Source organism: Hemibagrus wyckioides, linkage group LG13 (genome assembly GCF_019097595.1).
Source record: "Hemibagrus wyckioides isolate EC202008001 linkage group LG13, SWU_Hwy_1.0, whole genome shotgun sequence".
Classification (NCBI taxonomy): domain Eukaryota; kingdom Metazoa; phylum Chordata; class Actinopteri; order Siluriformes; family Bagridae; genus Hemibagrus; species Hemibagrus wyckioides.
Genome location: NC_080722.1, coordinates 11865962 through 11882013, shown reverse-complemented (window position 1 = coordinate 11882013; position 16052 = coordinate 11865962). Strand labels below are relative to the sequence as shown.

At 39.0% G+C, this 16052-nt stretch overlaps 1 protein-coding gene across 1 annotated transcript; it reads left to right on the top strand.

The window, feature by feature from the left end:
* The first annotated feature begins 2755 nt into the window (after positions 1–2755).
* On the top strand, positions 2756–6073 carry bambia (BMP and activin membrane-bound inhibitor (Xenopus laevis) homolog a). The gene is made up of 3 exons (XM_058405480.1): positions 2756–3251; positions 4517–4798; positions 5131–6073. Exons 1-3 carry the CDS (start codon positions 3176–3178, stop codon positions 5553–5555), a joined length of 783 nt encoding a protein of 260 aa, XP_058261463.1. The 5' UTR covers positions 2756–3175; the 3' UTR covers positions 5556–6073.
* The last annotated feature ends 9979 nt before the right edge of the window (positions 6074–16052 follow it).

Genomic DNA, 16052 nt, shown 5'->3' with positions numbered 1-16052 from the left:
AAAAGAAATCATCGAAGTGCAGCATTTCTGAGTTGGTCATAACTACAAATTGGTTTTAATCATGTTTTCACAATACGGAAATCCAAAGTTCCTTCACATTGGCTTACCTGATTTATTTGTTCATGGATAATGATACATGCACTTGTAAAAAAAAAAACCCCAAAAGAAACTGATTATTTTGCAGTGGTCTTTTTTTTTTTCCAGAGCTTTTCCATATTTATATATATGAACAAACAAACAAAAAGGATGTACCAAACAGACATAACATTATGAGCAGTGACCGGTGAAGTGAATAATGCTGATTATCTCATCATGGCATCTGTTAGTGGGTGGGATATATTAGACAGCAAGTGAACCTCAAAGATCGAAATCGTCCTCAAAGTTGATGTGTTAGAAGCAGGAAATATGGGCAAGCATAAGGATTTGAGCGAGTTTGACAAGGGCCAAATTGTGATGGGTAGATGACTGGATCAGATCATCTCCAAAACTGCAGCTCTTGTGGGGTGTTCCCGGTCTGCAGTGGTCAGTATCTATCAAAAGTGTTCCAAGGAAGGAACAGTGGTGAACCGGTGACAGGGTCATGGGCGGTCAAGGCTCATTGATGCACGTGGGGAGTGAAGGCTGGCCCGTGTCATCCGATCCAACAGATGAGCTACTGTTGATCAAATTGCTGAAGAAATTAATGCTGGTTCTGATAGAAAGGTGTCAGAATACACAGTGCATGACGGGTCAGGGCTGTTTTGGCAGAAAAAGGGGGACCAGCACAATATTAGGCAGGTGGTCATAATGTTATGCCTGATCGGTGTATACAGCTGTGTAGTAGTTGTTGCAGTAGTAGCCACAAGATGGCAGCACCTCCTCGTTATTACACCTGGAAGGTTGTGCGCGTGACCACTTTGCGGTGCTACGAGGAAAATCCCCCTGTCTGTAGACTAAATACTACTGCATGAGCCACTTCCTTTTGCCCTGGAAATCTTTCTAAAAGTCAGGGAAACGGGAAAAATGATTTCCCCTTACGATGGTGGCAAAATCTTCGGTGTGAGCATTTCTAATTAAAGATTGCGTCAAAAGAGTTGATAACAACCGGGTTTTTATTACTATAAAACGCACTAGTTTTATGCAACAGACATGATTGCTTTTCATTGTTGGTCTGTGGTGTAAATATACCCTAGATTTCTGTTCTGTTTTTTGCCTTTAGCAGCAGAACGTGTGAAAGGTGTGGGCATATAGCCTAGAGCAACTGAACACACTGGCGCCTTGCTGAAATTCCCAACTATTACCCCAATTGCTGTCAGCTCTCTCTCTCTCTCTGTGTGTGTGTGTGTGTGTGTGTGTCGTCCCTCCAAGCTCCAAGCAGACTAGTACTGCCCCTTATGACACTGGATCGATGGCCCTCTATCTGCAGGCAAAGGGCAATCGGTCCTAATAGCGTCTCTCTGTCTGTCTCTGGCTTTTCACCAGCTGTTCTACCTGTAAACACGATGAGCTATCAGCACAGAGCATGATCACATCATCAAAGCAGCATGCCTCACAGTTTTAGTATTGACCAGTATAGCTTACAAGGGTTTTTTTTTTTTTTTTTTTTTAATAGTAGGTTTGATTAAAGTCTTTTCTTTGCGTTTCAGGCGCCGCTTTATTTATTTGGACATTAAAGTCTCCGTGCCTCAGGCTATTTCAAGTTGGTCCTCGGTATTTTCCCCTACAAAACTCCCCAAACTCCTACAACTGGTGTTGACTAAGATTTACAAGAACAAAGTGTTATTTATTTATTTTTTATTTTTTTTATATATATATACATGTCCAAATAATGACTGGATAGTGAGCTTTCGGGTTTTTTATTTATTTATTTATTTTTATTTTGAACGCCAGATGATTTTCCAAGCAAATTCTATGCACTTGTACGTGTATAATACATGTATCAGTGTTTCATAACGACTTTTCTTATCTCTGGAGGTTCAGTGTTGCTAGTGAGATATTCACTTTGCCTTCAAACAGTGGCCAGTCCTAAATGATAAACATATGAACAGACTGGAGGGGCCAGGGTGAGATATCGATCAGCGCTCTCTCTCTCTCTCTCTCTCTCTCTCTCTCTGTGTGTGTGTGTGTGTGTGTGTGTTGTATGGGATCGACTCGGCCCTAATTGAGTGTCACTGTCTGTCTGTGTCGGCTCTCTGGCGCCATGGGCCTCTTTGGATTGCTAATTTATCTAACCGCTTAGCCTGAGTCTCTCGCTTTCCTCTATAGGCGACCTTCCGAGACTTCTGTAGTCAGGAACACACGTATTACTTCAAACGGCCATCATTTTAACAGCGATGCTGAAGCTAACCCCTGATAATGTCTAAAACTTATTTAGACTTGTTAATCAGTAGATATAGAACATATATATATATATATATATATATATATATATATATATATAATTACTCCTAAAATTCTATCATTCTTACATATTTTAAATGTGTAATTATTATTATATTATTTAAATATTACTACAATGATAATCATTATTATTATTATTTATATTATATTATTTTCTTTTTATATGAAACACATCCGCGCTTTGAACAGTTTCCTTATTATTTCTTAATTGCAGCTTTAATCCGCGTTTAAGGCGGGCTCATTGTGTGACCGCGGCGTGAACCAATACGAACGCCAATCGCACTCTCCATGCAAATAAAGCCAGACTTTTAGCCAATCAGTGAGCTCGGAGGGCGTGGCTTTGCGAGATTCCCCTAAGCCGTGTGCTGATAACTTGTTGGTGTGTGAGTGCGCGGGTCAGTCGGCCGTGTGGTCGTGTGTCCTGGTCACGAGCTGCAGCAGCTGGATTACACATCACCACTTTTATTTTATTTTATTTTATTTTGCCTTCTCGGATGCTTGTGACTGTGTAGGCTACATGCACAGGGACTGTTGTTGTACCGTAGCTTAGTATTTTTCAGCGCGCGGACTCTGACACATCCCAGATTGAGGCACTGAGCTCATGGTACAGGAGATTTTTTTTTTTGCCTCCGTTTGGTTTTGCTCATAATGTAACCGGAGGATCTGCGGGAATGCACTTCATCATCTGTGTGATAAAGCACATGTAAGCAAGTCTTTACATGTAAGCAAGTGTTTAACTCGGACAGATCGGAGTTTGTCTCTGTCGCTGGTTTAAAGGACAGTGTACTGGTCGTAAATGGATCGCCATTCCAGTTTTGTTTCACTTTGGCTTCAGCTGGAACTCTGCGCCATGGCCGTGCTCCTAGCTAAAGGTAACACAACACTCACCGATCTTTATTTTTTTTATTCTGTCTAATAATCAAACAGCACAATTTTATGTATATAGCAGAACCGGGCCCAAAATAAGAGCACTGCTCCTGCTGCTACCTTAGACCGGCCTTGCTCACTGAAAACATGTCTAATGCGAACCTAGCCCTTATTATAGGGTCGCGTTTATATTGTTTAGAAGCAGAATTGTATTTATTCACATTTACACTGAACTGTAACTCTTTGAGTACAGCAGCCATGACGCTTATACTCCAATTACACGTTAATTGACGTCGCAAAGTAATGAAAAGGTTACTTCTTGTAACAAGTCACCAAAAAGTAATTTTTCCAAGATATTTTCAGGTTTCTCAGATCCCTGAAAAGTGCAACCAGAAATCTTGAAGAACCCTGATTTCAATGTTAATGGCACCACCATGTTTCATTGAGAAGTCTGTTTATAATAGTCATGCCCAAATGTTTAGTACACAGCCTGTATTGCTCTCTCCTTTCTGGTGCTGTGTGTGTTGTGTTGTCAGCAGTTTACACTAACAAGAGTGATGAACTGTAACACGAGTCCTACAGGTCCACAGACACCCATACAAAACCTGTGTTTATTTGTGTTTGTGTCTCACTGTGTGTGTCTGTGTGTGTGCTTTGGTGTTCGGTTCCTGGTATACACACATACACTGGTAGTTAGTTTTCACACAGTTTGAAAATCTTTGGAACAAATTCACACAAACCTTTCGTGATAGCCCACGAAATTATATACGATGTAGATATTGTATATGAGAATAGGCCTAATTTATTGTTCAGACTGACTTCTTCACAGCTCTATCTTTACAAATTTTCATTTGGGTTTATTTAAACTGCCTGTGGCAGACACACCAGGTATTATACACCGCTAAACTGCTATTTTTACGCAGTGGACATAATGACCAATTAAAAAAACCCCACAACTGTAATAACAATATTAGACATTGGTTTTAATTTTCTCAAGATTTTTCAACCCGCTTTTTGTTTCCTCACTGGTGTCTGTGCAATACAACACTAATTCCATTGTTCCAATTTAAAGAGAATTAGTCTATTAAAGTTATATTTTTAGTGAACCATAGTTTTTTTGAAACATAGTAAGCATTATTGTTATTATTAAGCACTTATTATTATAGTAAATGTTCAAGTCAAGTGATTTTGACCGTGCATTATTTGTAATTGTCAGTAAGAGTAATTCATTTTGACTCTGTACTTATTTCTGTGCATTTTGCCATTACAGGAGAGATCAGGTGCTACTGTGATGCTCCACAGTGTGTGGCCACTGGATACATGTGCAAGTCGGAGCTCAACGCCTGTTTTACCAAGGCTTTGGACCCATTTAACACAAACTCCCCATTAACACACGGATGTCTAGACCCGCTGTTAAACTCGGTGGATGTGTGTGCTCAGAAGGGCTCGGACATTTCAAACGGAGGACCTTCTCCTATTGATTGCTGTCACGATGATATGTGCAACTACCGGGGTTTACCCAGTATTGTTCACACACGAAGTGGCCCTACAGGTGAGGACTAACATGATTATATAAAATAGATTTCCAAAATATTAAATGCTCAGGTGATGTTTTGTCCTTGAGGGCCAGATGTTAGTAGCATGAGTTTCAAAGGCTTTTTTTCTTTCAGATATTTAATGGCCTGCATGATTAGTAGGCAGTAGATAGTTTACCTTTGAGCAGTATTCTACAGATAACATGGCATGTGGATTATGTAATACCTCACTGTGCAGGAATGTGTTTCAGAGAGAACACATGTTAAAGACACAGATATGCAGCACTTAGGACAACATGTACATGAAGCAAAAACATATGAAAAAACTTGTTTCTGCTTTTTTCTCCAGATCCTTATCAGTCGGCCGGCTCAAACCAGAACCTGATCACACGAGTTCAAGAATTAGCCTCGGCGAAGGAGGTGTGGTTCCGGGCAGCTGTGATCGCCGTGCCCATCGCCGGAGGCCTGATCCTGGTGCTGCTCATCATGTTGGCACTCCGCATGCTGCGCAGCGAGAACAAGCGGCTCCGGGTCCAGAGGCAACAGATGCTTTCACGCTTGCACTACAGCTTCCATGGACATAACCACGCCAAGAAGGGCCACATGGCAAAATTGGACCTGGAGTGCATGGTGCCGGTGACTGGCCATGAGAACTGCTGTGCAGGCTGCGATAAACTTCGGCAGGCCGAACTGAACGGACAAGGGGGCGAACGCTTCCTCTCCCTTGTGCACTGGGGCATGTACACAGGCCACGGCAAACTCGAGTTCGTATAACTAGTGACTACTTCACTGTGCCTACGTGCTGGGACTGAACTCGCTCGCTGGTCTCTGGGCATCAGAGCCAGGACGTTCACTGTGTTTTAACTGTGTAGCATTTTGTTGCTGTGCTATTATTATTATTATTATTGTAATTATTATTATTTTCCATTTACATTGTAATTTTATTGTTTTTCTTTGTAAATGGAGAGAGAAATGAAAAGGCCACAGATGTTTGCCTTGACTGTTTTTTTTTCCTTGATGGAGCACTTTACTTGAATTAGAGCTTGAAAGGGCGGAGTTTGTTGAAATAAGCCTTTCAAGCCCTGTCCTGTGGATCCTTGACTGACACTGAAGACTGAAGGATTCATCTTATTTGCACATTTGTATAAAATGGAGATGAAAATACTTTTGCATTTTGGAAAAAAGAAAAAAAAAACCAACAACAACAAACTGACACCAGGGTAAAATATGATCTTTTTTTTTTTTTTTTTTTAATTCAGTCAAGTTCTATAAATAAAGGACTGTGTTGACTGTAAAACTTTAAACATGTCTGGCTGTGATTTTATTCAGATTTTTTTATAAGGCTGTGTATTAATGTGCATTTTACGGATGCTTGTTTTCTTCTCTGAAGTTTAGCTTTAGCAGACGCAGGGAAGTTAACACAGGGGCCTTGTTCGAAAGCTAGAGCCGTCCACGGCACTGCGTCATTTCTGAAGCCCCTCCAGAGGGGACACATTACATTACATCTCTCGCTCTCGCACTTGTCCTCTGGGGATTAATGCTGCAGGCTGATTGAATATTTATTTAGCATGTGAGGGAATGTCAGGAAGCTGTAAGCTCTGAGCCCTCAGCTTGCACTCTGCAGGCACAGTAACTCTCCTGTATTCACTCAGCCTGGAGATTTCACCTCGCTACAAACCTGCTCCTAGAACTTTGACATTTTCAGAGTAAGTCAATATAGTGGTGTCCTGGTAACTGTACTCACACAGTGATCTGCAAACCGCAGAGCTCAGCTTGACCTAAGGCTCACATTCCACTGTGAATTAGTTTGCTATGGAGATGGTGTAATAAAGAGCTCGGCATATTCTCAGACAAAAGTGAAGACATTTGACAAAAAAAAGATGTCTTTTCAGCTACACAGTAAATATGATAAGGTCTACACCAATGTGTGTAATGGATTATGGCATGGCACGAGAAAACATTCAATTCTCTCATACAATTCTTTAAATTTTTTTATCTTTAGGCTAACGTTATGATATGTTACAGTCATATACATATCGAGTTGTGTGTGGTAAGACGTGCCAGGAGTTTGTATGTGTGCTTTGTAAATTTTCTGCATTTAGTGTTGTCAGTCACTGCGAAAAGACTCTTCAGCAGACGTAAATATTGAATGATCCGGTGCCTGTGTTTTTAGAAAATCTACATTTTTACATGATCTTGAAAAATTTCAAACCAGAAATCCAGTGTTAAAACTACATAGATTTGCGTCATAGTATAAAAAAACCAACAAGGAATTCATTTTAAGGGGGATTAGCATGTCTAAAACACTCAGATGGAGAGGTTTTTTATTTTGTATTTGGATGAAGTGATATGTTTTTAATTGTTTTAGCTGTAGTTTCATTCTAGTAAGTGTTCAATAATTGTAGAACTATAAATGTCCAACTTCAACATGACACGGACTTCTAAATCGTTACATTGCTAATACCTGAAAAATCAGCCAAACGTTTCATTCATGGCGGCGTATACAAGTTAGCTGCGTGATTTGCATTATTCTATAGATTGTTGTTTTTTGGCTGTAACAACTTATATCTAAAAACACACCTTTAATCTCATCTGCTTTGGGCTGTCAGTAATAGTTAAGTGCCAGTGCCTACCCACATCCTGGAAGATTGTGGATGCTGATTTACCAGACTGAAATAAATTTCAATCCCCACTACGGTTAATCTGCCCGGCACCTTGGTTCTGAGTGCTCGGCCATCTCAGGTGATCTTTCTGCGAACCCCTGGAAGACGCCATTAGCAAGCCATCCACTTAACAGCCGCTAGCATTAGTGAGGATAGCTTCCCTCAGGACTATTAGTGCTCACCTAATGATAACAAAAGCCTGAGAGTTTAGACAAGCTAATGCTCCAACTGTGTTGCGAACTCAATCCAGCTCGGGCCACCATCTGCTTCATCAGCTAAAGTGTGTTTAAAAAAATACACACACAAACCCTTCGAGTGATTTGACTTGTGCATCTTGATAACATAATAAATTAATTTCAAATATTATTCTATATGTTACATTCTTTCTGTATTTGCTTATTCTTTCATGTAGTTTATGTTTTATTATTAGTCTTGATCGAAATTGTATATTTAAAAGAATATGCTGTCGATAAATATAGGCTCCATAAAGCCTGGATGACTATTTTATATGTTGTTAGAAAAAGAACATATAAATATTTCTGGAGGTTGAGGATGTTCAGAAACGTTACGATCCAAACCTCATCTCAATTCACTTCAGTTACAGTGATAATTGTGCAAGTTAAGACATGGAAGGTGATTAAATCTCTGCCAATCACATAAACCTTGAGGTAAGTGTTGTGCTTGTGAACTTTTGAAAAAAAAAAACTTAAGCACAAGTGTTGCGCATATTGCTTTAATCGTTTATTTGAAATGACGGTATGTGTCTGTACACGCTCGGGCGGTTAACATCCTTCAATTGTTCTGAAACACATAAAGCTTCATTAAATTCAATAACTTAATTCGACACAAACATGTCCGGAGTTGGTGTCTCTCTGGATGTTCTGTGTTTGTGTGTGTTTTAAAGAGACAGCAGCTTGTGTACTATTTGCATTGCTCATTTACCATGCCACTGGCCTACCAGACTGCCTGCATTGAGATGTAAATTTGACAGAGGCAACGACTGAGTGTGCCACAAAAGCTCAATTTGTTTTGATGTGACTTCAAACTGCTCTCGTTGTCATTCAGCAATCTAGTTTTATTGGACCTGAATCTGTGTCTCTTTGCTTCTCACTCTGCAGAGATCAGCGACTCTGTGCTTTAGATAAATTCATATAGTTTTATTATAAATTCGTATGTGCTTTGTATTCAGTGGTGGACAATATTCAAGTAAAAATACTATATTACTATGTACTACATACTACTACATAAATGTAATACGTGCGCTCTTACATTTTGATTTAGCCCTTTAAAACAGTCATTACAAATTACAATATTATCTTCTTTCATCCACCCTGTGAATATATATGCTACAATCAACAGGGGTCCGTTTAGCATCCATTCATTTCATGCTAACAATTCATCAATGAAGTAAAAGCTTTTCAGGAGTCGAGCTGGACATAACCGTCTCATGATACACAATGTAGGTAACACAGTAGCTGTCAGTGTGTGTTTGAATATAGACAAGCCACTGGACTAGCCAACATGATCTGCCTAGCTTTATCCAAGTTAGCTTTTTTCTATGCTAATGCTAGGTTAGACTAGTGTTGTTTCCAGTCTGTTTTAAGTCAAAAGTTAGACAAGGTTAGACCAAACTACTTAGTCTAGTTTAGACTAGTACTGTTTCCTGTCCATTTTAAGTCAAAATGTTTGATGCATTTATGATGCCAGTGTTGCTTTACATAGGTATCAATATATTTACCCACTCATACACACTTCTAAATCAGTAATAATTTAATCAAAATAGAAAATATGTTGGAAGTTAAGACCATTAACCATTTGAATCAACTAAGCATGCATGTGAAGATAGCCTTAGCCTTCAATTTTAATTTTAGAAAATACTAACAGATGTCTTCCCTGTCTCAGATGATTATTTATTAGTTTTGCTAATGCAATAAACCCGGGCATTCCCAACAAACAAACAATCCATCAATCCTCAACAGCTATTTATGTGTAATGCCCAGAGTAAAACACTGAAGGACTTCGCCTTGGAAACTCAAGTGATGGCCTTCTGACAAGTGTCCATTTAATAGCTTGAATATGTAAATATTTGTTTGAGAGGAAGGGACGAGCAGAACTCTGTGCTTTGAAGACAGCAAAAGACTAACCGGAAACACGTCCTCATGGTCCTCTGCTCTCCAAACATTTAACCTAACGTCAGGCTAACATTTAGATATAAATTTTCCACCAGAGAAATGATGATGTTCGCAATGTTTAAAAGGCCGCCTATACCTCTCAAACCCTGAATGTCAACCTCTTTACATTGGTATTTTATTTTTTATTTACTTTGGTAGTGTTTTTCTGAGAAGCTGAGTGCTCTAAAGTGGGGAAGAAAAGGTCAGCCTGGAGCATGGATGTGGCCAACTCTTTCTGGAGTGGCATTATTTCTGTTCTAATGCTAGTCAGAAGTGCCACCTAACTTGTATGTTCAGGGATTGTGGGTTTTTACACTCAGCCAACCATAGCGGTTGTGTGTGAACAATAACATGATTTTAAAAAAAACTTTTCAGCATACTCTCACCACGTAAAGACCCTCTAATCTGTAGGCACAGTGTGGCTATAAGCACTTAAAAGCCTTCTCTGCATACTAGACAGCATGATCCTTCCCTGAGGAACACCGTCCATAGATGGCAGAACAATGTTGGGCTCTTAAGAGGAAGGCTTCAGCCACTGACCCCTAGTTGCTAAAACCCACTCCACTCTGCAGCTCTAATGGACACAGGTTTATCTAAAGCACCAAACAAGGCCAGGCCTGACCAGGAGCCTCTGGCACATGTGATTGAGTGTGACTGATCTGTTGAAGTGTGCACGGAAGTGCAGATACAGCAGTAAGAGTTACAATGAGGGCTAAAATGCCTCTTGTCTGTTTCCTGTTGTAAGCCACTGGAGTGATGGATCGATAAACATGCATGTTCAAGAAGGTATTTGCTCTCGGGTTGAAACCAGCTGACCTTTATGCGCCTAAAAAAAATCAATCAAATTGACCTTGACATTTTTAACCAACATTAGCTACAATCTATAAACGTTTTTATCAGTTGGAGATATAACATTATTAATGAGTATGTATCATATTCCTAGACGTGGTTGTGAACTTCAGCAAGAATATACTGCTGCCCCTGCCAATAAGTCTTTTATCCTGAAATGGCAGTCTTACATTATTCCAGCTATAGTGACATTTTTGGTGGACTTTAGCTGAAAGTTGAACTTTAATCTGGTCACCATTGACAAGTAAATCCCGAGAGCTGGAACCAAAATAGCTTGGGCATACTGATGTATCAAACGTCTTACACAGATTTGAAGCCTGTTCCTGTTGATCTGATTTAAAATAAGAACAAACGTTTCCATCTAATGAATATTCTTTGAAGAGTTTAAGAAAAACAAACCATCAACACAAAGGTGTAGCTAAAGCAAGGGAGAGACAGAGGGAAAAGGGGTGGAAAACTATAAAAGGTTGCGTGCATACTGCTTGAGACTAATACTGGATTTCACAGAAGCAGATTTGGCTCCTAGCCCGAGAAGCTTCTTATCTTTTTTTTTCTTTGCTCCTTTTTAAACTGTGACACACACCCTGGCTTGGCAGCCATAGCCCCAGGCCTCCTGCTGTGATATAATGTATGTGTATTGTGAGCGCAGAGCCCCTGGATTACAGTATTGAAAGGAGAGAAGCCTGTGTTTCTCCCCACTACGCTGCTTTGAAAAAAAATCACCTCCACTTGTGCCTAGTTGAACCTACTTGTACAACCTGTGCAGATCTGGGATCAGTTTTTTACACAACAGCTGTACAGTTACACTGTGGTTTAGTTTTGAATAGGCAGGTAATGTTGTGATGATTCATTTTCTTAGAGCGGTAGACGGAAATATCATTCTTCAGAAAGCTATAATGAGACATCCAGGGGACTTATAAGGTCATTTGAACAATGCTTTAGTAAGATGGCACATTTCTATGGTCCTATGGTAAAAAATCGTCTGTCTTGTAGTTATATGATGAAAGTAACAGCCATTTTGCAGAAGTTCACCCTTGTAGTGATGTAGCAGTGGCTGGTTATTTTCAGTAGTGCTCAGGTAAAGGGCACTTGGTTAACTTTGCCTTGAAGTCAGTATCTTATCACGTTTCTCTCTACTGGGACCGAGGCTGTGTACTGCAGGTTGTAAACGCTCTTTCAGGAGAGCTTGTGATTGCTGATGAATGCCAAAGGCCACACCTCTCTCAGTAATTATGTTCAGGGTGGAGTAGAGCCTCAGTACAATGGGGTTGCCTGCAGTGGCCATGAAAAAAAAAAGGTTTTCACATCATTATCTTGGTGAGAGACAGTGAAGTCATTCTCTCTGACTACTTTCGGTACCCGTTTCTGCATGATCAGGCTGGTTCTCACACAAAACAGTCTGTCTTTTTTATTCATTTCAGTGTCTTTTTATAGAATAGAAAAAGAGCACACAAACTGCTTAGCGGAATAGCAATAACTCCCACACAGGTAGTCTATCCGGTTACCGCTGAAACAGGAGCTAGTTTTGTGGAAAATCTGGCTAATTGAAATGTTACATCGCACACAGGAGGATCCTCCCGCTAATAAACTCAAATGTTGTCATAAAACTGTCTGATGAATTGAATTTATCTGTTTGTTCGCTGTACAGATTGGCACCGACACCACATGTGAGGTATAATTTGCTGCTGTGGGAATGAATAATGACAGTTGCTTTTTGCTGTTCCAAACCATGTGGCTAAATGCACAGTAATTAATCTCCTCAGTTGGTTTGTGGTGCTTCCCTGGTGATCGTTAAAGCATGTAGATTGTTTGGAGCCAGTGTCAGCTTTAAGAGGACAGCGACAGATGAATAATTGAGACAAATGTTGAAGAACAGAAGTATAAAGTACGGCAGAAGATATATGAGATATTCTTACCTTTTGTTTATGACAAAAAAAAGTCACGGCATAGTATACAGTATTTTATTGGTTTATTTAATAAGGAATTAAGAACATTAATAGAAGTCTTAAATCATGCAGGAGAAATATACTGGCAGTGTGGACACTGGCCATCACCGGGCAGATAATTAAATCACAGAATGAAAGAGCCAGCTGGTATTTGTAAACTACTTAAGAGTGGTGAAGAAAAACTGCAGAAATAGCATCACTATAAACAAATAATAAATAATTCTGCCTAATGAATGTAACCAAGCAGAACCCGTGGCCTTGGAATCAGTTTATACAAGTCAAGTTATAAGGATCACTGTTTAATATAATACTCAAAAAGTACGTTTTTCCACATATTTCCAATTACCAATTTCCTAGTTAACCTCTCAAATCCCCTTACACCCTTTTAGTTTCAGTATACAAATAACTCAATAATAATCTGGACATTGAAGGTCTTAAAAGAAGAAAAGAAAATGGTTTCATTTTTTTAATACGCAAAAAAGACAATTGACGGCATTACACATTTCCCTCTAAAGGTACTAGAACAGTGTGGACAATTCTATCGTTTTTGCGATACCCTGTATAGCACACAATTTCCCCCTTTTTTTCTCAGCATCAGAATGGTTTGCTTTTCTCCCATAGACAGCTCTGTGGTCTTCATGTGTATCCTTTTTTAAGAACAAATGTAAGCTTCACAGGTGAAACCTAGAGCTCAAACCAAGAGTAGACGTCCTAAGCTATTAACTGTTTAATCAATGTAACAGGGCACACCCGGATAATACCAAACCCTTCTCAGTCACATCTGAATATTTTTAATCAATTGATAAATGGGTGGGTTTGAACAAAAGGTGTCATGTTCTTTAACACATCTTCATATAAATATTAGGAAATAAAAGCTGAAATTGATTTATTTTACTTTATTATTTCTTTTCTTTTTCTTTTTTTAAAACCCACGTGCTTTGTGTATATGAAAAACCTGGACTTACTGTTCCAATACTTTTGGAAGGTGTGGATGGACTTTGTTTGATCTCATACAAATGAGGGGCAATAGGGAAAAAACGTCCACTAACCATGCACCTAACCCAAACCTTAACCCCTGTAACTTTTCATACACCTCGAGTTGGGCAAACTGTTAATTTGCATCCATGTTGATCTCCATGTTGGAAGCAATTTGGTACGTTAGCTCCTTCATGGTGTACCACAGGGTGTGTAAATTCATATAGGAGAGAGAGAGAGAGAGAGAGAGAGCGTTAGAGAGAGAGAGAGAGCGCGATGTAGAGGAAGTCAGAGTGACTATAGAAAGCGGAGCTGTTTACTGCAAGGTCAAGATCTCAGTGACATGTTTATGAGTTCTCTCAGAGCAACCTTTGCTGTTAAACTTACAGCCTATACCTCACACGTTCACCACACACACATACACTCTCTCTCTCTCTCTCTCTTTCATCTAACGAGGTTTAGACTGAAGACCTGTGAGCTGGCTCTTTTTCTCTCATCAAGAAATCTATCAGTATTATGACTGAAAAGAACATAAAGATTGTCTACTCAAATATAAAACAGACATCCACAGCTGTAAAAGGGAAACTGTGCAGGAGATTTATTCTGTGCATATACAGTAATTCAGAAATATTTTACGATTCATCAAATCTCCACGTTTAGAGGTATTTTGCAATTTTGTTTGAGGTTAGATTTATAGTCTAAGAATAACAGAGGTTTGTCTGGAAGGTCCATAACCACCCCCAAATACTTACACATATGTAATAATATTACATAATATATTAAGTATATTATATACATAGATATACAGTGATGTATTTATTTGCTTGATCATTGATAGGTAATTAATCTAACCCAACCACTATTTTCAAACACCTAGTTCCTTGTTGTGAAAAACTGAACACAAGACACATTGAGTATAAAGACCTTCCATTTCTTTTCCACACATTCCTTCACATTTTAAGCAATCTCTATCTACAGCTGATTTTCATCACTGAAACCAGATTCTTTTAGTTTCAGGGGAAAATGTGCTGCCACAATAGACATATTGATTTGGGTGTTTAGTGTTTGCTTAATTGTCTCATCTTGTGTATTATGATATCCGCAATGATTTGTGGGATGTGTTCTTTATTTTCCCAGAACATTTGCTGTTTACGTGAACAGACATTTCTACTGCTTGATGAGAATTTATATGTTGCATCTCATCTGGTCATAACTTGTTATCTGACTGTGTAACAGTAAGAAGGTACAGTCAATGTTATCAGAACAAATGCCAGTGTTGCTTTCAACCTTTACATGCAAAGCTAGTGGACTGCATGCTGTATAATGATTATTTTCAAGTTATTTTAGACAAACCACAAATGTTCCTCACTCTACTTACTTTCATGCTCCCATAAAGACTTTAATATATGGTAATAAAGTATTGGCAAAATTGTGTCCACCTGCCGTCATACCTTTTGTGGGGCTTTGTTACGTTACTTATATAATATAGGGGCATGGAATTGAATAATCAGTCCATTTGGTATTTAAATGATTATAAAGCCTCAGTCTAATAAAAGTTTGTATTTAGGAAGCCAAGCCAAGTGAATAACAGTGTCTGAATCAACTCATAAACACCCATTGGGATGAATAAAGTATCTGTCTATCTATCTATCTATCTATCTATCTATCTATCTATCTATCTATCTATCTATCTATCTATCTATCTATCTATCTATCTATCTATCTATCTATCTATCTGTTAACATGAGGAGTGTTGGGTTTCTTTACGGAAGAAACGACTCTTGTGTTTCTGATTAAAAACATTCAAGCTGAATGACTAATGTCTACGGTATATGATGTTCGTATCATTAAGGATCAGTGTTACTAGTTGCTTGTGCTTAAAGCACACAGACACACAGACACAGACACATACACACACAGGCCTTCCAATCTAACCATCACCATTTTAGTCTATAGCCCTGACAAGCATTACATGTGACCATCATAAACAATGCCATATTTTTGTAATAATGAAAAAATCCACTGGGTTTCCCCAAATTAAACAAACCTGTGTACGTTTGTGTGTATATGCGTGTGTGTGTGTGTGTGTGTGTGCTGTCACATTTCCATTTTTGCCCTTTTCATCTTCACTAGTGATGTCAGATCTTTGTGAACACAATAAACAATAAACTTTGCTCAAAATAGAAATGTCTTTCCTTCTCTTGTGTCTTGAAGTCTGGAGCAGCCTCAGATTTTCTACAGCACAAGAAATCCTGTGCTTTTATTGCACATTATCCTTGATGATAATTCAACTTATGAGCAATCCCCTACTCCCTTCCTGTGTTCCTTCCTGTTAGATTAAGACAAATCGGAAGTTCAGGGTGATAATAATGATCCTCAAAAGGCAACACCTGCCTTTCTTATAAACTTTTTTCTCTTTCTCGTTGATTGACATACACGGTATTGTACACCCACCAGCCCCGCCTTGGGCTGTCATTTCTAAATTACTTTAACACAAAGGCTGTCATTTCTCTGGTACCTGGTGCCACCTTTCTACCTCTATTGAAAAAAAAGAGGTTCAACATGTACCACAAGTGACATTTTAATTAGATCCTAATGTTTTAATAAACGGGATACATGTAACAGGCAGAAATTGTTGGTGTGTATATCTGTATGGGTGTGTATGTG

Bases quoted from the DNA above. Each gene is read 5' to 3' on its own strand.
- bambia (XM_058405480.1), top strand. From the start codon at position 3,176: ATGGATCGCCATTCCAGTTTTGTTTCACTTTGGCTTCAGCTGGAACTC. The intron at 3,252-4,516 runs GTAACACAACAC...TTGCCATTACAG, and splicing joins GGCCGTGCTCCTAGCTAAAG to GAGAGATCAGGTGCTACTGT. The intron at 4,799-5,130 runs GTGAGGACTAAC...TTTTTTCTCCAG, and splicing joins CACACGAAGTGGCCCTACAG to ATCCTTATCAGTCGGCCGGC.